Below are 27612 nucleotides of genomic sequence, written 5' to 3'. Positions count from 1 at the left end.
TTAAATAAAACGAGTATAACGTTCATTGTAATAGTTTTTGCTTTATAAACACAATGAAGTTTATAAAAAAATCTCCCTAGTTAATGAAATAACATCCTTAGAATCTCAAGAGCACATTAATTTTGAACTAATAGAACAAAAAAAATCAAATCTTGAAAATTTAAGAAAACACAAACTTCAAGGCCATTTCATAAGATCTCGAGCAAGATGGATCGAGCAGGGAGAAAAACCAACAAAATATTTTCTAAATTTGGAGTCTAGGAATTTTCTGAACAAAACTATCAAAAAAGTAGAACTTGAAGAAGGGGAAATTATATACAAGCAATCGAATATATTGAATCACGTCAAAGAATTCTATGAAAATCTATATACATGTGCTGATTCAGATTTAATAAATATTAACCTTGAAGAAATAATTAAAGTAGATATTCCTAAGTTAGAACCAGATATATCTAGCTCGTTAGAAGCTGAAATCTCTGAAAAAGAAGTTCTTGAGGTTCTAAAAAATATGAAAAATAACAAATCACCAGGTAGTGATGGTTTTACAGTTGAATTCTTTAAATTCTTTTGGAAGGATCTAAAACTATTTATCTTAAATGCAATCAACCTTATTTTTCTGAAAAAGGAACTTCCTATTTCCCAGAGATTGGGAATTATATCATGTTTACCAAAAGGTGACAAACCAAGACAGTATTTGAAAAACTGGAGACCCATCACTCTTCTGAATGTTCTCTATAAGCTTATATCAGGATGTATTAGTTATCGAATTAAATCTACACTAGACTATATTATATCTGATACACAAACAGGCTTTCTTAAAGGAAGATATATTGGAGAAAATACTAGAATTATTTATGATTTAATGTCATTCACTGAAAATGAAAACATACCAGGTCTTTTAGTTCTTATTGACTTTGAGAAAGCCTTCGATTCTGTTTCATGGTCCTTTATATACAAAGCTCTAGAATACTTTGGATTTGGAAATAATATTATAAATTGGATAAAGATTCTCAACAAAGATTTTAAGGCTTCTGTTTTACAATGTGGCTTCCTGTCGGAACAGTTCAAAATCAAAAGAGGATGTAGACAGGGTGACCCAGTAGCTCCTTACTTATTTTTGATATGTGCAGAAATTTTATCTATTCTCATAAAACAAAACTTTGATATTAGAGGTATAATTGTTAATGGCAATGAACATAAGATTTCTCAGTATGCAGATGATCCTTCACTCATCTTAGATGGTTCACCAATGTCACTTTTCGCAGCTCTTGATACTTTAGAATTTTTTTCACACATTTCAGGTTTGAAGATAAACAGCTCTAAAACAAAAATTGTATGGATAGGTTCTAAAAAATTTTCTAATGAAGTTTTTCACCATTCACGTTGGAAACTTGATTGGGGCTCCACTTCTTTTAATTTACTTGGAATAGAATTTTCTGTCGACTTAGATAAAATGACAACACTAAATTATAACAAACAACTGCCAAAAGTTTTTTCTCTAATTCAACAATGGAGGAGGAGAATTTTAACTCCCATTGGGCGCATCACGGTTGTAAAAAGTTTGATTATTCCAAAACTTAACCACCTGTTTATTTCACTTCCAAATCCAATACAAGATGTCATTCTATCTCTTAGTAAGAGCCTGTTCGAATTCATTTGGAATTCAAAGTGTGATAAAGTTAAGAGAGAAATTGTTACTCTCGATTACCTAAAGGGTGGTTTAAAAATGGTTAACATTTCTAATTTCATGGCATCTCTGAAATGTTCATGGATTAAGAAATTAACTCAAGGCTACAAACCATGGATGGACTTTTTTTTATCAATAAATGGTAATGATTTTGCAAAAAAACTTATTGATTTTGGTGGTGAATTTCTATCATGCATGGTTGTTCAAAGAAACAATATTTTTTGGCAAGATGTTTTTAATTCTTGGCTATGCTATACTAAGAAAATGATTAAAAGCTCATTAAATACCAAGAATGTTTTCAATATTCCTGTGTGGTACAACCCAAATATAAAAATTGCATATAAATATGTATTTATCAAAGATTGGTATATGAAAGGGGTTAAAATCATTGGAGATTTTATGAATGAAAATGGAAACAAATTGTCAAGAATAGATTTTACTGAAAGATTCCATTTTTCATATATACCTCCAATGTTATATAATAGTGTTATATGTGCAATATCAAAATACTTGACATATTTGTCTATTGATAAGTCTACTTTGAAGAGAGACTGCACTACATTTATGCCATTTTATTATGAGCTAGTCTATTTTTTTGAAAGAAAAAGTAACAAAGCATATATACATATGTTTAACCTTAAATGATTGTGTACCTACAGCTATCAACAAATGGAATGCTGAGCTATGTGATTTTGCCAAATGATCTCTGTGTATATGATGTGTTTAAAATATGTTTTAGAACTACCAATGATTCAACTATTAATTGGTTACAATATAGAATTCTCCATAGAATTCTTCCTGTTAAATATTATCTTAAGAAAATCAGAATTACTACCTCTGACTGCTGTACGTTCTGTAATGATATGCCTGAAACTATAAAACATGTTTTTGCAACTTGCAAGAAAATCCAGCCTCTATGGAATGCACTTAGTATACTTATATATGAGAAATGCAACAAAAATGTTAATTTTGATGTTTGTAATGTATTATTTGGTGTTTATCCCCTTGTTTGGGAGAACAGAATTCTAAACTTTGTAATCCTATATACAAAACAATATATATTTTTATGTTTAAAACAAAGTAAGACGCCACATTTTTTAGGGCTTTTACACTATTTAAATCAAAGATACAAGACTGAAAAGTATATTTATATTCAGAAATCAGAAATTGATGAATTTGAAAAAGCATGGTCTCCTTGGATTGATTTTATTAATCATCTGGCAGTTTAGAATTAACATGTGTACAAAAATGCATCAATTTAATATTTTTATGTTTTTTGTTTTTTGGTATTCTGTTTTTTTTTTCTTTCTTTGGTTTGTTTGTCTGGTTTTTTTCACATGGATTGCAGTTTTACTGCATAGGCATAACTATCACAAGCAACTACCCTACTCTTTATTTGATATTACAATATGGGATGAAAATGTGAGTATGTGAGAAGTGAGAGAGTAAATGTTTCATAAAATGATTTATATATTTAACCTTTGTTTACAATTTAAAAAAAAAAAAAAAAAAAAAAAAAAAAAGTTTATAAAAAAGTAAGTTTTACCTCACCTGAACTAAATGTTTTTTTATCACCTAATGTCCATCTGTCTGTCCATCTGTAAATACACATTTTTAAATTCTTCTCTAGACCCTCTGGGACAAATTTAATTAAACTTGTTACAAAGCATTCTTATGAGAAGGGGAATCTAAAATAAAGGGTAAAATCCTTTTTAAATGGGAGATAATCACAAAAAGCAGTGAAAACAGGGTCTAATGTTTCAAAATATCTTCTTCTCAAGAACCACTGAACTAGAAATCGCAATATTTACATCAAAATTTGCATATATACATGTAGTGAAGATTCTAAATTGTTAAAACTGTAAACCCTGGGCTAAAATCCAAAGAGGGTTTTTCTTAAGAACTACAATGCTACAATTTGTGAGATTATTTTGAAAGATTCTAAAGATAGTGTATATTTCAAATTGTTCAAACCATGACTCCCAGACTCTTATGACACCATTTGGCTTGATCAGTAAAACACAAGTATTTTTTTTGATTTTAAAATTTTGTATAAAACAAAAATATGTACATATATACAAAATAAATGAGATGAAATGTGAGAGAGAGTTTATGTTGCCCAGGTCCCTGTATTGGTATCCTCAGAGGAATAAGCTTTCAAGCCATGGTTAATTTCGGTTAAGTGATTCTGCATTCGTTATGTGCGCTATTGCCCCTAACAATCAAACATCCGATCCTCAAAGAATCATGCTTCAGATGTTACGTTGACTCGCTCACAACTAGGCCTCGGGAAGTCGTCCAAGTCATCAACAAAACTATATCGCCACATAGAGCTACACTGGGAAAACCCCAGGAAAATCCTGACAGGAGATTCAGTTACCTCGAACTTAAAAACTACTCCTCCGTGTGCCTGTCAGACTAGCTGAGCCACAGCAGGTACCCAGAAAACGTGTGCTACCTGAGAGGAACCTTTACGCCTCTTATATAGCAACACTGGTTTAAATACCCAGAATAATGGGGCTCCTTGCAGGATAATGTATACAACTTTACCTGTACAACATCGAGGCTCAAAACGGGATAAAACATTAAACAAATTCAATATTGATTGTTCAAAGTTTAGTAAAGATCGAAGCATATAGGGAAAATATTTAAAAATTTTCTTCTCAAGAGGTACAATGCTAAAATTTGTGAGCTTACTATGTAAGCATCCTCATATCTTCATATCCTCAAATCAAGGTTCGATGATCTATATCGAACGTCTTGCACTTTTTAACATTGATTCATTTTCCAAGTTTATTATTTTAAATAGGATAATAAGATAATGAGATTAGATAATGAGATGACCAAATAAGAAGGTTGAAAAGTAAATGATACCTTTTTGTGAGTTTTAGAAAAGATTCATAAAGATACTATAGTATAGTTACAGTTCAGGTGAGCAATGTGTCCCATGAGCATTTTGTTTAAACTTTCGAAACCAATTTTTTTTTTAATTTTTAAATTCTCTGGGTCTCTTGCATGCACTCAAAGTACGTCAAAACATTCTTTACTGAACACAAAGCAGATATTATCAAGCCGATTCGAATCACAGCCGATATCTCATTCATTTTCATCGTTTAGTGTTACGGTATAACATCCGGTTTTGAGTGGGCTGTACTAGCTTGTGACCATTGGTAGGGGCATTGGACTTGTTTTCGTTTTCAGTGATTCTACTCTACGTGAAGATGTCAGCAGATAAACTATTCAAGTAAGAATTTTGGTATAACAAAGCGATTGAATATTTGTGGATGAAGGACAAAATATTGAGCAAGAGAATTTTATTTTTTTGTTTATAGACACCCTCTAGCCTAGAGTCTAGGCCTACACTGTAGAGCTGCTGTAGCCACAGTAGGCTACAGCTTTAAGTCGTACTCGACTCGTAAAACTAGGAGAAGGAAATTCTTTAATCTGATGTGCATTTATTTTCTATTTGCTGTTACTTCTCGAGTCCTTGTGGTCCAAGTTCAGTTTAACCGTTAAACTAAGTAGTTTAATATATTGGTAATGTGGATTTCGCCTTTTTTGGACTGTTGTACCACAGGAGTCGGCGATTTTATCAATATCTTGAATATAAATGAGAAACGGGCAAAATCCTACCACAGGAGTCGGGATTTTATCAATTTGTTGTAAATTAATGAAAAACAGGCAAGATCCTAGCTACCACAGGAGTCTGCAATTTTATCAATTTGTTGTAAATAAATGAGAAACAGGCAAATCACAGACTCCTGTGGTTGTACACAATGCCACTGGTTTGCACCGATTCACAATTATGAAACAATGAATAACTGATGAATGCCCAACGAACATGATTACTTGTGCATGCCATTTTAGAAGAAGAATTTTATTATAAAGAATAAAATGAATTGTACAGTTTAAATTTACAATCAGACAGTGGAGGTCTGAAACATGACAGTTGAAAATGTGTTCTGTGCACATGAATAGAAATTTTCTATTAGAGGATTTAAACTTGTCTGAATGCACATTGAAATTGTGAAGTCAGAGAATGAAAAATTCTTTTTAGTTCCAAACTCTATAAAATGGGCCTGAGATGCACAAAATAGGTTTTTCAGTTAAGTCTGTACATAGATTTCACAGGTGAATCAATGGTTTTTTTTTATTATTGATGTTTTTTTAATGATCAAGAATATTTATTAAGATATTTACCACAGGTTGATAATACAAATCAGTATGTGATATCAAGGGTTTCCCCATTAAACTGTAGTACTGGTTTCAGTTTTAGTTTCACTTTAAGAGTTCAATGACTCAGAGACTGTAATGAGGATGAATAAGTGATATTATTCACTTAAGTTGTTTTCAGAACCACCAGGTCAATGATCACATCGTTCACTTAGGGTTTTAATTTAATACAAATCATTGAAATGTACTTCTTCCATGAATATATATATATATGAGCCGGTCCTATGTTATCGCCGTAGTTAAATCATTTTGTCAAAAAAATCTATCAATTGAATATGGTAATATTTCCAGAAACTAATGTTATTGTGAGTTTCCTCTATTTAATATACACCCCATTGATGTTCAGCGTGTCTTTGTTTACTATGTCTAAAAATATCCCAATGTCAAAAAAAATTTCAGCGCGTGTTACTGTACGTAAACAGTAATAACCGCGATACCATAGAACCCACGATATGATAGGAAACAAGTATATATCATAGTTATATAAAGTGAAGTATACTATTACAGACAACAATTTAGTCTGTGGCCCTCTAGTCTTCCAAAACATTTCCAGTGCCAAATCAGTTTGTATTCATTGAAGACCTTATAAAGTTATTGAAGTGATGTACAAAGGCATTTTAAATGTATTAATTCTACAGATGGATACAAAGCTGCCATGCATCTCAAACCAGTTTTTGTTAGCCACAGTTCCCCTTCAGTACACATTCAATTTAACCTCTGAATTATTATTAATAGATGAAATTTATATTCTAATTTAAAAAAGCAAGAAGGTTTGAATGTAATTTATGCTCAAATATATCTAAAAATAAAAACAGAGAAGTGCACTCAAGTGATAATAAATTTCAGTAATGACATCAGTAAGAGCATCATTGTTATCAGAATGATTTGTCAGTAACACCACCTGTTGGTAGAGACAAATCTAATATTAGTCTATGTGGTGAAAATAACTCTCTAGTTCATAGAGTTTACACAATTTAAGTGCATAAGAAAGGTTCTCATGAATTCAAAATAGTCTTGCAAATACGCAGCAATTGTTAAACTAAAAACCAAAAGATTCAAAACATGAAACCAGCATTCTACCCCCCCTCCCTCCCTTATGTGTAAGCTGGCGACCCTACAACAAAATTAGTAATACAGATCTCTAATTTCATTTTTCTGTTGTGCCTTTTGTGTTACTGAAAATAATTTGACTGGTGAAACTTCTCGGTTTTGTTTAAAAAATATATTTATTAGTATATATCATACCGGTACACAAATACATATTATGTTTAAACTTGTATTCGGTTACAAATATCATAAATTTTACCAATCAATTGAATCCGGCTTGTTAACAATTTTTTCTTTTTTTAATTTAGGTGCATTTATTTTATTTTTCTCTGATTTACACATACAAAAAGGAGCTAAATCATATAAAGCATGACAGCTAGATGCTTCCAGTTGTTTGGTAGGCCACAGAATAGATGTTAAGATATTCACTCAAACTGGCTCATTGGAGTGTGAGACTAATTAAACCTCGGGCCAAATTGGTTAAACTAGGTGTAATACATGTACTTTGAGCTACATGTATATAAAATGTCACAATGATCTTAAATTGAAAATGTGTTTTAGAATGAAGCCATGAATGCCCATGATATTACATTAATAGGAAAAATCAAAACAAGCATGTCAATTACTATAATGACAGATTTTTTCAGACAATCATTTCAAAATTATTTTCATTACTGCATAACCATAATTGGATACTATACTCGTAGGTGATCAGAAACTGGACCAGAATATTTAGAAGCAATTTATTATTGGTTAAAAGCTTCCATCAATCAAGATAGGGGAAAAAGAGAGAGAGAAAGAGAGAGAGAGAGAGAGATCTATCTACCAGTAAATGATATATATGAGAGAGACTTGAAAATGTAATACTATTTGGTTTTAACTGTAATAAAATGGATTGAAATGTCTGTGTATTGATATTGAATATTTTTTTGAAAAGACAAATAGATGACAATCAAGAGAAATATGTGAAGAGGTTAGCTGATACAGTTGCTATCAAAAGTGTGTCAGCATGGCCGGAGACACGCCCAGATATCACCACAATGATAGAGTGGACCAAAGTCGTAAGTTCTTACTTTATTTGTTTTGTTTGATTTATGAATAATTAATAATTATATTTTCAACTGTGCAAGAGAAAAATCATATTAATTGGTTTTTTTTTTTTTTTATTTCAACACATTCAATTATACCAGTATATTAAATTTCAACTATTTTAAGAAGTGGCTGAAGCATGTTATAAAGTATAAACATGTACTGCATGTAGTATTTCTGAGTGCTTTTTAATTTATTGTTTGAAGATTTTTGCCAAGTCTAGGATTAGCTAGATAAGGAGGACAACATATGTTAGTGTCTTGTTTATTTCATTTTCAGGGATTTGAGAAGCTGGGAGCCAAAACTGAGTTGGCGGATATAGGGGAGCAGGTTTTGCCGGATGGATCCAAGCTTCCTTTGCCCCCAATTCTGATGGGAACGCTCGGAAATGACCCCAAGAAGAAGACACTTCTGGTGTATGGTCATCTGGATGTACAACCAGCAAAACAGGTGAGGTCATCTGAAAGGTTTTGCTGATCTTGTTTATACACATCTTGGGTTAAGTAAAATAATATTGTAGAAGCAGAAATATTTGTTTAGGATTTAATTTCATTATTTTCGTTGGCAGTATAAATCAATGAAATTAATTCATGGCGAATTTTTAACCCCAAGTATTAAGAAATACATAGTTGATACTTGATACATTTTAGAGATTACAATATGACGAAATTAAATGCCAATAAAATTTTATTTGTTTTAAAAACGAAATTTTAACCCAAGGAAAATATATGTTTCTACAGTATAATTTTTTTTCATGGTCATTTGTTTGTTAGACCTTAGAGAAAGATTTGGTCCATTAATTCTTACAAGGGACGTATGATTGACACTAAAATTCCACAGCATGAATTTCCAATGTTTTCCTATAGACTAATGTTTTACCGGTATGCCTTTTGGGACTTCATTTGCTAAACTGTGCAAATTCCAAACTGTACCAATGAAAAGATGCATTGATTTAGCTGACTTTGGATATTTTTACAGGAGGATGGTTGGGATACAGATCCATTTGTCCTGACGGAGAAGGACGGCAAATTGTATGGAAGAGGAAGTACCGACGACAAGGTAATGTTCAGAGGAAGAAAGTAAAACCATGGGTTATTATTGAATGTATTAAGTTAAACTTTTAGTATTGTACAGAAGACTCTCATAAAGATAGCACAGAAACCTTTTTAATAAAACTTAATCTTGAATGTGTTTGTTCTTAAACGCACAAAAGACAAGTACAAGATGTGTCTGTTGTATGGACAGTTTATAGAATGTGTCTGTCACTTGTACATTTGTTCGTTACTGCATTCTGTCTAACTTCTGTAGATTAATTCTCTGTTGCACTGGATAAGTGAGTTGTATCTACTTTCCAATAATATTAAAGAATTAAATTCTGCAAGCAAAAAGTAAATTAAAAGAACGAAATACTAGTACATGTACTCCAGGGATATCAAGCAAAAGGGCAGCTCTGATCACACATATATTGATTGTGTAAAACAAGTCTTACTCTTTAATTCATAGATAATGCTGACATGTAAAAGATGATGATGTTTACAGAACTATGACTGAAATTTGTTACATTATTACAGGGACCAGTGTTGGCTTGGTTGAACTGTATTGAGGCCATGCAGGAAATTGGAATGGATATTCCCATTAATCTCAAGGTAAAGGAGGACAAAGCTTAGGTGTACTAAGTAATCGGATGTGCTAAATATGCATGCATATATACATGCATGTATTGATAATGACAGTTTTATGATTTTCATGGTTTTTTAATGTTATTTTTTAAAGTTTATGCAGAAAGTTCAAGAAAAATACTTGCAACAAGAATTTCAACAATGCTACGAAACCATTTGTATTTCATATTTAGTTCTATAAATGTTTAGCCATGCGAAAGAAAAACAGTCAATTTTTAATAACCATTCTTATGTGGATCTTCATTAGTGGTTAACAATAAATTGTACAATTTTATATTCAAAGTTGAAAATCAAGAGATTTAGAAAAAAAATCAGTTTGGATAAACTACTCAGTGACACTGTTCAGAGAGAGGAAAGAAGTTCCACATGATTTTGCAGGAATCAAAATTTGCTGAATTGTTTGTTTTTTTCAGTTTCTATTTGAGGGAATGGAAGAATCCGGATCGGAAGGTCTGGATGAACTTGTCTTCTCCAAGAAAGATACCTTCCTAAAGGTAGGAAACACAAAAAATCTGAAGATGAGGTGTAATTTTGATAGCTTGTGGAATGATAATTCAAGCTTTGCTTTTATTGTAGGATGTAGACTTTGTGTGCATCTCAGACAACTACTGGCTCGGCAAGAAAAAGCCATGTTTGACCTATGGTCTCAGGTAGTACCTCACATTACCTATGCAGTGATTGCAAACAGTGTACTTGCACAGTCTCTCTATACAAACATGCATAATATCTTTTAAAGGGGCTAGGCACAATTTTTGGTCAAGTACTATTTTTCTGTTTTTATTATTTACAATGCTTCAGGAATGCATTTCTAATGATCAAATGAAATTTGAGAGTCAGTTGTAAAGTTATAAGCAAGATTCAGGGCTCATAATTTTTGTCACGTAAACACGGCTCATGCCCTGTTTTTGTTTACATATGTTCAATATACCTGTAAAAAATCTTTTTCAAGGCTAAGCTGATTTGTATATTTTCTTATTCATTTTAAGCATAAATAAACAGTTCCTAACGTTCAACACATTCATTTTAGGTCTAAAACTGGAATTTTCACTTTAAACATACAAAATGTAAACATAAGCTTTGTTTACATAGCAAAGAATGGTAAGCTCTGTAACTTGCCTATAACTCAACGAATGACACTCAAATTTGGTTGCCTAAAAATGCCTTACTGAAGCATTGTAAACATTAAAATCAGAAAAATAATTTTTGACCAAAATCTTGACCATGCCCGTTTAATTTACTTTTACTTCCATCACTGTAAATCATCATGACTTATACCAGTGAGATCTAGCACTAGTATTATGTAGTACATAGATAGCATAGCTATAGCTTAGTACTGTGTGTATGTATTTAACTAAGTTGTTGATTTCAGAGGGATCTGCTATTTCTTCCTGGAGATTGAATGCTCCACCAAGGACCTACACTCCGGTGTGTTTGGGGGCACTGTGTAAGTGGAATCTAGATTCTACATTCATCTCAACATAAATCATACCGGCAAAATTTATAATACCTCTACCTAAATGTTTATCTAATACATATAATTTGTACCATCATACACTCAATATTATAAGGATACTCTTTTCCTTGGCCAAAATAATAAACAGATGCAGTTAAATTTATAAAGGGATTCTAAATGTATTCTCTGATCAGCTCTGCGGCTTAACATAGAAATAATTCATTTAGAAACTCAGTGAAAAAATCGATATAAATCTGAATTCCAATGTGTATGCATGTTTCCAGACATGAAGGAATGGCTGACCTTATTGCACTCCTGGACACTCTGGTCGACAACAAAGGACGTATCCTGATCCCTGGGATTAATGACTCTGTGGCCAAACTGACAGACGAGGAAAAGAAGCTGTATGAACCCATCGACTTTGATCCAGTAAGTGACAGTCACATAACTGGGAGGACATTTATTTAGTGTATATATAAATACATTTTGGCATCAGATATTGATGGTCTATACACATTTACATGCATTTGTAAAAATCCATCATACTTCCTATTCTGCATATTCTTTATTCTCATATTCCTATTCTTACTTCAAATTACAAAACAATAAACAAAAAGAATAGTTTGCTTGTCAACAAAGCAGCAAACATTGGTCCTCTGTAACTTTATGCTAGACAGTTTTCTGATTCTACAGGTGTAAGTTTTTCATTGCTTTAAAAAAAGAAACTCAACATATCATTTTTAATTTTGTAGGAGGAGTATAAAAAAGATGTTGGAGTGACAGCCTTAATCCACAATAAGAAGGATGACATATTGATGCATCGTTGGAGGTACCCCTCTCTCTCCATTCACGGTCAGTCACCAGCTCATCATGACCATTGTTGTCCTTATATTAGTCTGATTATTTTTTAGTGAAAAGCACACTACTTGTAATGTAAGGTGTCCAAGTAGCGTAGTGGATAATGCACTCGCTTCTCACTGCTGCGGCTGAGTTTGGTCCCTGTGATCGACAGTGGTTGTATGTGATAGGGTATGGCAGTCGCCCGCTTGGACACGTAGGTTCTCTCCGGGTACTCTGGCTTCTTCCCACAACAATGACATCCTCGCGCTAACCTCCGTGCCAACGAGAGATATTAATATATGTTGTAGAACTTGTTTATCAATCGTTGTAAAATAAATAAAGTTCAGCTCAATTCAGATGTAATGTTTATTTGAAAGTCTATTCACGGTCAGTCACCAGCTTACACCTCACCATGTCCATTGTTGTCCTAAATTTAATAAAATGGTCTAATACATGTAGTATTTTAGTGAAAAGCACACATATTTATTTGATAATCTAGTATGGTAACAATTAGCGATCTATAAATGGTGTCATGAACAAAACTATTGGTTCAATCAGTCCCCATACCATCTCTTTTTCAATTTGATCTTTGTAATATCAGTATATATATCAGTATGTTTTTTACAGAATATGTGACTGTGCATCTTCTTATGAGTTTCTTATTTATATATCTGTGGATATTAAACAGTTCTGCAAAATATTACCAGTAATTATAGAGAAAATTGAACTCTTCACATTTAATCAGGAATCTACAGTTTAGCACACACGGCAAATATGTAATTACTCACAGAAATCCCTTTCTACTGTTTCAGGAATTGAGGGAGCTTTCAGTGAATCCGGAGCTAAGACAGTCATTCCTAGGAAGGTGATCGGAAAGTTCTCCGTCAGGCTTGTTCCAGATCAGCATCCGGACGAGATAGAGAAACTCGTCAAAGAACACATACAGCAGAAGTTCAAAGAAAGGAATAGTCCCAACAAAATTAAGTGAGGAGCATCCAGTTGCCTCCAGTGTTTTAATACAAATAACATCTATAGTTATGGTGCTGATATTTAAGTCTACCTATTTAGTGTGAAAAGTTTTTTGACACATTATAAATGTTAGTTAATTAGAATTATCATATACTGTGGAATCATTTAAATTCATGGGGGCCAATTTTCATGGAATATGACTTTTTTGCTCATTCGTGGGGGTGTAATTTCGTGGATGCATCGATTTCTGTTTCAGCAACAAAGATAACTCTTTCTAAAATTGTTTTCGTTGAGGATTTAAATTCATGGGGGAGGGCTACCCACGAATACCACGGAAATTGAGCCACCACGAATTCTAATGATTCCACAGTACATTTATTTGTAATGACACACTTTTTTTTTAAGTGCATAAAGTGCAGTGGGTCATAAAACAAAAGGTTATTTGTAGGATGGTTTTATTTAGTGTGGATCAGTTAAGTTACATTAAGTGGGATTTAAAGTCAAGTTAAAGTTTCTGTTTTTCTTTTACATAAGAGAGATTCTGTCATATTTTACCTCATATAGCATGCTGTAGTTAATCTTTCCATTCCATTAACAAATATCTACCATATACTTCAGAGTCTCAATGGGTCATGGAGGAAAGCCTTGGGTTAGTGACTTCAATGATCCAAACTACGTAGCTGGCAGAAAGGCAATGAAAACAGGTAAAATTTCTCTCTAGAAGCACATCCATTATTGCAAAAGAAGCAAATACATGTATCACATTGATGCCAGAATGTTTCCGATACAATTTATGCAAAGTGGAGAGTAAAAGGAAGTTGTTAGCATTTTTTTATGACTAAATACCAGTATTTCATCTTTCTAAAGATACCAGATGAATACAGACAGAAGACAATGTTTTAAGTGTATTCTGTATATCTTTGGTAGCTAAAAGCATAATACCTGGGTAATTACAAAGATAAAAGTCATGTATCCTTTTTTTCATTCTTATCATGTTTCAGCATTAACCTAACCCTACAATGTTTATGATAAGCTGATTATGTACATAATTTCAGTCGTTCCTGATTTGACATATTTTCAGTTTTTGGGGTGGAACCGGATTTAACCAGAGAGGGAGGAAGTATTCCAGTGACCTTGACCTTTCAGGAGGCGACTGGTAAGAACGTGATGTTACTTCCGATCGGAGCGTGTGATGATGGCGCTCACTCCCAGAACGAGAAGATCGACAGGTCCAACTACATTAATGGGGTCAGTATGTCTGGGATAGATAGATTCATCATACACATTAATGGGGTCAGTATGTCTGGGATAGATAGATGCATCATACACATTAACGGGGTCAGTATGTCTGGGATAGATAGATGCATCATACACATTAACGGGGTCAGTATGTCTGGGATAGATAGGTTCATGTAACACATATACGGGGTCAGTATGTCTGGGATAGATAGGTTCATGTAACACATATACGGGGTCAGTATGTCTGGGATAGATAGGTTCATGTAACACATATACGGGGTCAGTATGTCTGGGATAGATAGATGCATCATACACATTAACGGGGTCAGTATGTCTGGGATAGATAGATGCATCATACACATTAACGGGGTCAGTATGTCTGGGATAGATAGGTGCATCATACACATTAATGGGGTCAGTATGTCTGGGATAGATAGATGCATCATACACATTAACGGGGTCAGTATGTCTGGGATAGATAGATGCATGATACACATTAACGGGGTCAGTATGTCTGGGATAGATAGATGCAACATACACATTAACGGGGTCAGTATGTCTGGGATAGATAGGTTCATGTAACACATATACGGGGTCAGTATGTCTGGGATAGATAGATGCATCATACACATTAACGGGGTCAGTATGTCTGGGATAGATAGGTTCATGTAACACATATACGGGGTCAGTATGTCTGGGATAGATAGATGCAACATACACATTAACGGGGTCAGTATGTCTGGGATAGATAGATGCAACATACACATTAACGGGGTCAGTATGTCTGGGATAGATAGGTTCATGTAACACATATACGGGGTCAGTATGTCTGGGATAGATAGATGCAACATACACATTAACGGGGTCAGTATGTCTGGGATAGATAGGTTCATGTAACACATATACGGGGTCAGTATGTCTGGGATAGATAGATGCATCATACACATTAATGGGGTCAGTATGTCTGGGATAGATAGATGCATCATACACATTAACGGGGTCAGTATGTCTGGGATAGATAGATGCATCATACACATTAATGGGGTCAGTATGTCTGGGATAGATAGATGCATCATACACATTAACGGGGTCAGTATGTCTGGGATAGATAGGTGCATCATACACATTAATGGGGTCAGTATGTCTGGGATAGATAGATGCATCATACACATTAACGGGGTCAGTATGTCTGGGATAGATAGATGCATCTTACACATTAATGGGGTCAGTATGTCTGGGATAGATAGATGCATCATACACATTAACGGGGTCAGTATGTCTGGGATAGATAGATGCATCTTACACATTAATGGGGTCAGTTTGTCTGGGATAGATAGGTTCATGATACACATAAACAGGGTCAGTTTGTCTGGGATAGATAGGTTCATGATACACATTAACGGGGTCAGTATGTCTGGGATAGATAGATGCATCTTACACATTAATGGGGTTAGTTTGTCTGGGATAGATAGGTTCATGATACACATAAACAGGGTCAGTATGTCTGGGATAGATAGGTGCATCATACACATTAATGGGGTCAGTATGTCTGGGATAGATAGATGCATCATACACATTAACGGGGTCAGTATGTCTGGGATAGATAGATGCATCTTACACATTAATGGGGTCAGTATGTCTGGGATAGATAGATGCATCATACACATTAATGGGGTCAGTATGTCTGGGATAGATAGATGCATCATACACATTAACGGGGTCAGTATGTCTGGGATAGATAGGTGCATCATACACATTAATGGGGTCAGTATGTCTGGGATAGATAGATGCATCATACACATTAACGGGGTCAGTATGTCTGGGATAGATAGATGCATCATACACATTAATGGGGTCAGTATGTCTGGGATAGATAGATGCATCTTACACATTAATGGGGTCAGTTTGTCTGGGATAGATAGGTTCATGATACACATAAACAGGGTCAGTTTGTCTGGGATAGATAGATGCAACATACACATTTATGGGGTCAGTATATCTGGGATAGATAGATACATCATATACCTGCGTGATGCAACACTTAATCCTCATTAATACACAATTGCATGTTCTGTTACGTTACCTCACGAAAAGGAGTTTAAAAAGTCCTGTGCATAATGACAATATCTTTTTATGTCTGAGGTAGAAGGCATTGATTAATGAGCAAATTTGAAAGGATAGCAACATTTGAAAATATATTTCCCATGTTTAAAGCTTGCATTAAATCACATTATGTATTGTTATTCTCTCATGCAAGTCTTCCTGAAATAATTATTGCCAGGCTACATAAAGTTGCATATACAATAAGTCTTTACACATACCGGTAATTGAGCAATGTATTTTACAGACCAAAGTGTTGGGAGCCTATATGATGGAGCTGGCCTCTCTCTAAACAGAAGATCTCTTGCTGTGATGAGCTGAGAAACAAACTTCTGTTGTGTGCCATAATCATAAAACATATATAAATACCATAGACTTTTGATCAGCGTGTAACAGGAAACAAATTTCCACAATGTAACATTTAAACTCATACAATTTTGACGATTTATTGTGATATATTGTACAAAAAGAAAAATGAACTCTGTGTGATTTTTTTCAATACAACATTTTAGTATGGTGTACAAGTTTTGTTGCTTTGTTGAACATGGTGATAATCAGTTATAGGTGTCTTATTAGCAGAGTAGACAATAAATGACCATTTATTTGCTCGGTTTTAGTTTTCAATTGTGAGACTTTGGTACCTTGCTAGCTCATTGATGTATGTTTATTTAGAAAATGGGTAAATGTTGAAAAACCTCTTTTATAACTCATGTACGGTAATAAAAAAAATCCGTCACTAACAAGGAATGTTGAAATACCCCTTTCTTACTTTATGTTACTAAGAAAAAATATCCACCAAGGACAAAGAATAAAATACAGTGAAAATACATTGAGATATGGAGGCCGTTCAATAAGAATCCTTTATTTGTCCCCAAACTCAAACTTCTGCCATAGTTTGTTTGTTCACAAACTTAAGATGAGGCCTCAACGGGGAGTTTGGTCCTACACTAAGATTAAAAGAAAATGACCTCATACACACCTGTATTTGTTTAAAATGACTTGTTACCACATCCTCCTTTAAAGTAAAATACCCGAAGCTCATGAGATTAATTAATATTTATGAAAATACCATACTTGTGGCCCATCAGCTGTTTTGTAACATTTGGGGAAAAGGGTGTACGATGGAAAACCATTAGAATTACACAATGTACAAAATATATAAATCTAAACAATAATAACCAGGCATGCAAAATGCGATGTCAGTAGGTGTCATATATATAGAGTATCTGATAGTTCTTATACAAGTACTTGTTTGAGAATATGTGGTACAGTTATGAATTCTTTTAATATCATATTAAAATGGTCAGTTAACTGTCTCATTTTCCACATCTATTTCATTTGTGAAATAAAGTTCAGCCTTATCCCACTCATTCTGAAAATTTTCATCATTATATAATCTGCTGTTTTCTAATAAGACATTTTTTAGTCATTTTTGTCGAAAAGTCGGTCAAATCTATTTTTGGAAACATTTCCGATGGAATTCAAACTTACATAAGCTAACTGCGTTGATTTTCGTTTTTGGTTAGCTCAATTTACTCGAATGCAATCAAACATTAATATGGAGATGCATTCTGTGATTAGTAAGGCCCTATGATTTTCAGTAGCAGCGAGAAATGTACACCTTGTGATAACGTCATGCAGAATACTGTAAGATTGTCCGTCCAACGTTTCTTCTACAGCTCCGTCAACTGTTCAATACATTGATCAATGTATCCCCCATTATTGATTTTCTCCTTCACATTGGCAAATAATGAGTGATGTGAGATGGCATCCAACTCCGATCCCTTTTGGCGATTTCTCCAAGGTGAAGAATAACAAAAATCTTAGTTTTATATGATAATTGGTCGTTAATTTCAGGAAAAAGGAATTACAAATTCCACATAGCATATAACAAGTAATCACACATGTATACCAAGCATAATAGTTCAAGTTCTTTATTCCAATAGACAAATATCTCAGGTTATATAAGTGAACATATACATATTAAATATAGTTAGACATGCGAAGTGTACATAATCAATTTTGATTATTCACATTAAGAGTTCGATGCTTGTTTGCATAATATTAATATTTCCCTAAATTACACAGTTCTTTATTAGAAGCAGATATAAGCTGTATAACTTTATAGACACTTAGTTTTCTGGAGTAGTATTTTTTAACATACTTTTCTCTTAAACTACGAAGTGATAAACAAATAAGTAAAAAGTGGAATTCATCTTCAATTTCATTTAAGTTGCAAACGTCACATTTTCGACAATCACGTGTTAAATTATCAAACCTCCCTGTTTCGATCTTTAAGTGATGTGAAGACAACCGTAAGCGTGTAATTAAATTACGATATTTTACATAAATTGATTTCTTTAGATGAACTTGTAAACAAAAAAAAATCAACAACATGTTTATACAATATAAATTTTGATGCATTGCTTATATTGACAACTTTTTGTTTAAGGACATCACACATTCTGTCATATATAATATCTAAAACAACAGATTCTTTCATAGTACTATGATATAAATCAGCCAAGCCTAAGATGCACAATTCTTTCCTAATATTTGAAATCCATTTGTTAGTTTATTTTTCACCATGTCTTCGTAACTTGATTTTAAAATACAGTTTTGACTGTTTCTTATTTAACCCAGTATTTAAAAAAAATTTCATGAAGATTTTTAGTGGAGATCTACCTAATTCATAATATACTGCACTGTTGAATGTACTTTTTGCTGACAACCAGAACCCTCTTTCAAAAATTTATATGCACTTTTTCTACCATCTTGGCCCTTATGCAATTCCGAAATTTCAGCACCAAAGCTTATTACACTTTTTACATAGGTATCAAAAACATTTAATTGAGTTTCAACATAATAAGTCAAATTTTTCATTTTAATAGATATACTGAACATTACTTTGTTTCCCTGTGCCGCACAGTGCTTTGTGTAGATAAAAATTTACCATTGTAATTAAACTACACACCAAGATAGTCAAATTGATTCACTACCTCTACGTATTTTCTATTGTATTCCCATTTTTCATTATCTTTAATACGTTTTCCGTTTCTAAAAATTACAAATTTTGTTTTTAAAGCATATGTTTAGCTTAAACAAATCAGCAAAATAAACATTTAATGATACAGTTTAACTCTAAGAATATACTGGAGTGCTACACAATCACTGTCTTAACTGCATGCATAAGAAGCCTCTGATTTTCAAAATCATAGGCAAACATTTCTATGAATCTTTTTAGTTATCTTAAATCATCAGTTAACCTCCATATTTTTCTCATGTCTTTTATCCTAACTTGTAAAATATAGTTTAGCCTTGTTCCACTCCTCCTTAAAATGTTCATTGTTATATAATATGCTGTTCCATAAAAGACTTTGCATTTTCGATCGTTGGCAAAACAATCTGGCTATATCTGGGAATATTTCAGTAGGAAGTGCAATCTTTATATACGTGTCATCGTAGACTATCTCTCCTGAATATCTCATTTTTTCAACTCTTGATTTCAGTCGAATGCAGTCAAATATTAATATTGGGTCGCATTCTCTAAATAGTAAGATCTTATGGTGTTCCATAGCAGCTATAAATGTACATCTTGTGATAACGTCATGCAGAATACGGTAAGATTGTCCGTCCAACGTTTCTTCTATGAATAGGTCAAGCAACTGTTCAAAACATGCACCAATGGATACCTTTATATTCATTTCCCCCTTCCAATTGGCAAACAGTGAGTGATGTGAGATATCATTCAACTTCGTTTTAGCGATTTCTCCATTGTGAACAACGACAAATACCATAGTTTTAAATGCTAATTGGTCGTTAATTTCAGGCGACTTTTCCAGAATTTTCAGTTTTTCAAAGACAAACTTAGCTGGATTACGTAAATATTCGTGATTTCGAAATGCACGATTTTTTAGGAACAAAGTCATCATGAAAGGGTCTCCTATGCTTCTTTCATCTGTTTGAAATCTTACTTTTGAGATGTCTATATTTTTGCTCTTTGCCATTTCATTCAATTTTTGCATTTTATTACAAATTATCTCTCTGTGTGGGAAAATATGTTCCATTATGGTATTCTTATTGCTAATTTGCGATTTAAATGAATTCCAATCACTGAAATGGAAAATGGCTATGATATACGAATTATTTGTTTTGGCTTTCGCACAAATTTCTAATAAACAGTCGATTTTTTCATCGGCATGCTTAGATGTGAACCATGTTTTAACTGGGTTATGTATTATCATAATTGTTGAATGACTTGTCTTCAAATCTTCAGATATGACATCACTGTTGCTCACTATTTTGATTTTAAATTTAGGGTCTTTTTTGGCAAGTCTTATGGCTATTTGAGCTGCAATTGTTCTTTTTCCGCTTCCCAATATTCCAATTAACGCTAGCGTATTACCACGTTTGTTAAGATAATCCTGGCACCGAGAAATGAAGCCGCTATCAGCACTGAGCTCCTTTGGAGTGTTTTTCTCTACAGGAACATAGTAAATATTATTTATCAAATAGGCCAATGCAGACATTTGTCATCATTTTCTAAAGGCATAATTATTTAATTCATTTAAAAATAATGCTTATAGGTAAGCAATTCAATGAATGCTATAGTACGTAAGATGTAGTTTAACGTTTACGACACATGTTTGAAATTCATACCTAGAGCAGCAGAATCTATTTCACCTTGTATCAGTGGTTCTGTAAGCATAATGTTATTAATCTGAATAAATATTAAAACGCAAATGTAATTTATTTATCTACATATTATACATTGTGTAGTTCCAAAGACATTGTAAATCGGTGCTTACATTTTTTTTTACATCAACTGCTGTCTTGTAAGTCTTGTAGGAGAGAAAATATTGGTTCGAAATTGAAACAGAAATTAAGTATAACAGTCAGAATGCAATTGTAACCAATGATCTAATGGAAATCAATTGGAAATAGTTTACTCGAATTCAAACGTTTAAAGAGCTAACCTGTTTCGTCTCCGATGTTTTGTTTACATGTATCATTGGCTAGATGTGTCTGCTCTCTACCATATAAACAGGCTTGGAAGGCTACAACAAGTTTTAGCTATATAACTTTCTCGAGTCTTTTTTTCTGTGATAAAACTACCGATCAAAGTAAGATATAATTATATGATTTCATCATTTACACATGACGTACTGTTGGGGCCCAAGTAGGTTAATCGTTCAATTGCTAAAATTATGGTAATATATGTAGTAAAGAATCATTCTTTGATTTTCATGAGGTGATCAATATGGTTTGGTATGATCAGATCTATTATAAAGCCCTTCAGGCCTTATTGGAATTGATAACACCCCGACCATAATCATCACTTAATAATAATCAATGAATTATATTTAATCTTAATAACGACCCATCGTATTATAACATGCATAGAATAAATATATATAGAGTTTCTTTGATTCCCCCCCCCCCCCTCATGCGCTCAAATCCGCACAAACGTGAAACGTTTGAAAAGATGTATTCATTCCTCTTCCATTATTTAACCGAATACTCTATTTAAATCCTTGAAATATCTGGTTTTTAACATCGCAAAATAGATTTGGAACGGTATATGGTTTAATATTCGTAGAATTTTACATTATGCAAATTGTTAGAATATTATTCGTATAGGTCATACCAATAAATTTCTTTTTTCTCCATAGAATAAATCCTAGAATAACCAGTAGAATGACAACTATCACTGATGATACCTCAACAGCGATGATGGAATTATCAGAGGTGTCTGACATTGGCGTGTTAGCAAGGGGACCCGTGGACGTAGTCATGCTTGAGCTATAAGATATTTTAATACCAAATCAAAGATTTTGTTTTAGGAAAACCAAATACAAAAAGATTGAAATCTACCGTTTTTACCTTTTATTTCTTTGTAACTTACCCAAGGGCAAACTGCTGGCAACCAGTGTCTATGTGGTATAAAGCATACAGTAACATATATTAAATATTTTTTTACGAACAAGAAAAATATGATTGCTTATTTTGTTATCTAAAATCACGATCTTTAACGCTTAAAACATAATGCATATGCATTTTTTTTTATCGTTTAAACATTAATGCTAGAATTAATATTTACATTCCATCAACTTCAGAGATTAGACTGCTTCAAGCATTCATATGATAATTTTATCAATCAGTTTTGGAAAAAAATGTTTCTAGATATATTAAATATTATCATTATTAATAAGATATACATTTGTAAACGGCATCAGAGGTGTACACGACTTTAGGACAGGGGTCCCTGGAACACACACGAGAATCCATCTTCTCCGCCACTGTGTTGTAAACGGGGCAGTGACCTACAAAAAGAGAAAGGGTAATAAAAATTATACACCCATGGGAATGTGTTTGTTTATTTCCTGTGAAATTTCGAGCGGAAGTATAAGTGCTCAAATAATATTCCCAAAATACGTAAGTACTGGTCGTTTTTTATATCATATCTTACTTTGACGTATGTTAAAACATGAAAATCTTTTAAGATTTTGTCTTAAATGCAAAATGGTTGAAAATATTAACATTGGGTTGCTTAATCAAAAATAGCCATGTTTGATGCTTGTGGTATGCAATACGATGTTTTTAAATAAATAATGGGTGTCTGTTTTGCATAAAAACGTTGTATATATCGAGCCATTTTCAAGGAACATTCTGCATAAAATAGTATAGTCTGTTTCACTATTGATGCTATTTCTAGGTCAGGCGCGGATCGAAAATTAATCCTCAGGGGGATCTCTACTAAGAATTTTAATCGCACTTAGTATACTTTTATATGAGAAATGCAACAAAAATGTTAGTTTTGATGTTTGTAATGTATTATTTGGTGTTTATCCCCTTGTTTGGGAGAACAGAATTCTAAACTTTGTAATCCTATGTACAAAACAATATATATTTTTATGTTTAAAACAAAGTAAGACGCCAAATATTTTAGGGCTTTTACACTATTTAAATCAAAGATACAAGACTGAAAAGTATATTTATATTCAGATATCAGAAATTGATGAATTTGAAAAAGCATGGTCTCCTTAGAATGATTTTATTAATCATCTGGCAGTTTAGAATTAACATGTGTACAATAATGCATCAATTAAATATTTTTATGTTTTTTGTTTTTTGGTATTCTGTTGTTTTTTTTTTCTTTCTTTGGTTTGTTTGTCTGGGTTTTTTTTCACATGGATTGCAGTTTTACTGCATAGGCATAACTATCACAAGCAACTACCCTACTCTTTATTTTATATTACAATATGGGATGAAAATGTGTGTATGTGAGAAGTGAGAGAGTGACTATTTCATAAAATGATTTATATATTTAACATTTGTTTACAATTAAAAAAAAAAAAAGAATTTTAATTGTTGGAAAGTAGACAAAAACTATTTTTTGTATTGTTACATTTATTTCTACAACACATTTTCTCACCAATTAATGAAGATAAAGTTTAAAATCAATAAACCTCTAGATTTTATATTTGAATACAAGTACCTATACAGATTCTATGAAATAGACCATAAACACGATGTATGATTTTTACTGCGAAACTGAAAGGGTTAAACAAAATCACGTTGTCTAAAATTTTAATGACATTAAACATTCGCAGGGGTGTTATAGCCAAACAGTTTGAACATTGCTCAGACGACGTTTGTTATATCCCATATAAGATGAATCAAATTCCTGTTATGACTTTTATCTATTATGGAAGTTGTAGAGAATTAATTTCCGTTCCTTCCAAAAATGCAAGTCTTAAGATCAATTATCTCTAATAATCAAATTTCGGTTGCAACGCATACTGTAAATTCCTAATTAAACGCAAGGAATTAATATCCGCGTAAAATCACGAGAAGGCCGTCTCACGAATGCTAAAATTTCGCTTTTAATTTTCGAACATATGTAAACTACATGAGCCTATGATAAAATTTCGACATTCGATTTTATGTTCTCGCAATTTGATGGAAAACCGTTATATCGCGGAATCACGTAAAATAAGGAATCTACAGTAGTCGCCGAGTTTTTTTCTCATAATTTTCTGTTCAATAGACTTTGATAAGCAAAAAAGCCCAAAACCATTTATTTTGATGTATGGTTCCGTTGCCATGGTAACTGAGTGTGAAGATGCCAACATGAATTTTTTATTCTTAGTTAAGACTCAATCATGTTAATGGCAAAATTTGGTGTTCCCAAAGAAAGAAGATAAACATTGTCAATTTTTTAAACTAAAGAAACTAAAGAAAGGCAATTGTGAAGAAATGCATTTTCAAAGTGTTTCAATGGTAATGATTTCTGGTTTTTAAACCTACTTTCATGGTTGTGCAATATGTATTTTTAAACTGATTAGTACCGTTGCAATGGTAACAATCTTCATAATAAGGAAAATAAAAATGCATTGAGGCACTTCGAAATTGACCTCATTCAATTTCATAAAATATAAAATTTTGATATTCAATTCTTAAGGGAAAACCAAGTATGTCTTTAACGTTTACGCAGTTGGCGTCCAAGTAGCGCAGTGGACAATGCAATCGCTTATCACCGCTGTGACTCGAGTTTGATCGCCGTAACCGACAGTGGTTGTGTGTGAAAGGGTATGGCGGTCGCCCACTTGGACATATGGGTTTTCTCCGGGTTCTCCGGCTTTCTAATACATCGATGATCACCTCGCACTAACATCCGAGCCAACGAGATATACTAATATAAGTCGTAGAACTTATCATTCGTTGTAAAATAAATGAAGTTCTTTTAGACGCAGCTTGAAAAACCAAATTTGGTTTGAAATAATTGCCGTTCCTATGGATTTTAAAGAGAAAAAAAAATTGCATTACTTTTTATGCTTCTTCATAGTTACTAGGCAACACCCCCTTTCTCTTGTTTAACAATACTTCAGTTATATAAAGAGAATCTAGGCAATTCTTCACAAATATTGAATATACAAAAAACAAATAGAAAAAAAAACCCTAAACAAACAAGAGGATCATGAGCCACAATGCTCAATTGAACAATATTTTTTTGAAACGTTTAAATATTTAAAAAGTACTCTGTTTAAATAATATCTGTGACTTTGGCCACGAATTTACGGTCCTGTACTATTTTTTCGAAACGTTCAACTGTTGGGATACACAATGATGTTTTTAATGTATAGTCTTCTCTTTTTGTTGATTGAAATCGGTTTGTTTCCCATAGACCTTATTTAGACTATGAAAAAATATGAAGCACAGACACACACTATATAAGAAAATGCCTTGAAGTTCTAAAAAATGACACTTCTTAGACGTTTTGATTCGCATACGCCTTTTCGAGTTAACATACTAGTATTCCAACTATTGAACATATTAAAAGGTTAAAACTCAATAATAATAAGGGAAATTTATATCGTTTTGAATATCAAAAAAATATATACTGTGGAATCATTTAATTTCGTTGGGGCCAATTTTCGTGGATGACTAAAATTTTACAGGTTCGTGGAGACATAATTTCGTGTATTCTTATATATCTACAAAAGGGAATATGACTTTATTACCCTAATTTATCAATTCGTGGAAGAAGTTATTTCGTTGATGAGAGGTACCCATGAATTCCACGAAAATTGAGCCACCACGAAATCTAATGATTCCACAGTATCAGAATTATTGAAATTTAAAGAAGGTGGGAAATACAATTTTAAATTTATTTTTTAAATCTATTCAAATACCGGTATATTACAATGGAATTTTGCAAAAGCACAATTTCTAACTATATTCAGTTTTTAAAATTAATTGAGTCATATTTAATTAAAATGATATTGCATTAAATTTTGGTGGTATGGAACCGAAAACATAAAAACCCAAATAACCCTAATAATAAGGTTAACTAATGTCAGGTGCTTAACCACTGAGCCTTTTCAGACACAACAAAGTAAGATGTTTAAATACTATGTTTGACTTTGGCCACAAATTAACGGACATACATTTTTTTTTGAAGCGCTCAATTGTTTGGATACAAAATGAGTTTTTTTTAGTACAGTGGGTCATTTCTCCACGTTTTTGTAGATTGAAATCGGTTTGTTTTCCTTTAGACCTTATTTAGATTATGAGAAAAATGGAGCACAGACCCACTCTAGAAGAGAAGTGGCCTTGACGTTCTTAAAAATGACATTATTTGGACGTTTTGATAGGTATGCGCCTGTTTAAATTAAGTATTAAATATATTTAAAGGTTTAAAATCGATGATATGTTAAATATTTATTGTTTTGAATAATTTGTTCAAAAGATATCAGATTGATTGATATTTTAATTTTCTCCATTTTAACCATTCGTGTTTAGGCATTTTACACGCCTTATCCATCCATCCATCATCCATAAATGAATTTATAGTTATATACACTCGTGTACTTAATACACAATTTTGATTGATTCTGTCAGCCTGGTCAGATCGTGAGTAACTTATAAATAACATACACGGTCCAGAGCTATCCTTCATAGTCCAGACTATTCCATTACGATGCATGCATTTTTAAGATTGATTCATTTTTTTAGAAGGAAAAGAAAATGAATAAACAACTCAGTGTTTTCCCTTTTTGAAAATTATTTACTAGTATCAGATTCAGCTGTACGCATAAATCAATTATTAAACAGTATGCTATGAAGGTGAACATCGTAGCTTGAATTGTAAACGAATCTAACCGTCACATAAGAAAAGTTACAATTTCATAGGGATTTGTAATGTGAGGTTTTTATTCTTAAAAGAATCCTTTTTCCAAATTACATGTATTTGTCAAGCCATGCCGTTAATGTGTTTTAGTGTAAGCGCATTCAATCATTTTAATGTTTTTTTTAAAGTTGGAAGAAACTAAGTTGAAGCATCAACGTTCAATGACCTGTTATTGTGTCTATAATCATCAAGGTGAGACTTTCCCTAGAAGACTGGCTATTTAGTGAGGTTTACCCCCCAGAAGGTTAGCTATATAGTGAAACCCTCCCCCCTCCCCCAGAAAATTTGAGAAGACTGGCTATGATTGTTTTCGAGCCCCCCCTTCCCGTTTCCGAGATACAGGTAGGCTTTACTATGAGATTTCCCCGTTAGGTTGGTAATCGATGCATTTCGTAAAGTAAAGTTTACTAATTTACCACTCAGCCAGTTTTCCGAGACCATTCCTAGACCTTTTATTTTCAGCGAATATTGAATCTCTGAAACTCTTATTTGATTATAAAACAACTAACGAAAAGTGAATCTTTTGTTTTAAATAGAGAGCTCCCAATAGAATACCTGCTTCTATCCATATTGGCACGGCGCA

At 32.9% G+C, this 27612-nt stretch overlaps 1 protein-coding gene across 1 annotated transcript; it reads left to right on the top strand.

Moving 5' to 3' along the window:
* Positions 1–4771: 4771 nt before the first annotated feature.
* LOC105342026 (cytosolic non-specific dipeptidase) lies at positions 4772–16942 on the top strand. The gene is made up of 14 exons (XM_066085086.1): positions 4772–4931; positions 7905–8028; positions 8336–8506; positions 9035–9115; positions 9628–9702; positions 10149–10229; positions 10312–10385; positions 11105–11179; positions 11473–11617; positions 11941–12040; positions 12841–13012; positions 13616–13701; positions 14079–14245; positions 16584–16942. The coding sequence occupies exons 1-14, from the start codon at positions 4909–4911 to the stop codon at positions 16626–16628; spliced, it is 1419 nt and encodes a 472-aa protein (XP_065941158.1). The 5' UTR covers positions 4772–4908; the 3' UTR covers positions 16629–16942.
* Positions 16943–27612: the final 10670 nt, after the last annotated feature.

This window comes from Magallana gigas, chromosome 5 (genome assembly GCF_963853765.1).
Source record: "Magallana gigas chromosome 5, xbMagGiga1.1, whole genome shotgun sequence".
NCBI classification, from domain to species: Eukaryota; Metazoa; Mollusca; class Bivalvia; order Ostreida; family Ostreidae; genus Magallana; species Magallana gigas.
This window is presented reverse-complemented; position numbering and strand designations above follow the sequence as displayed.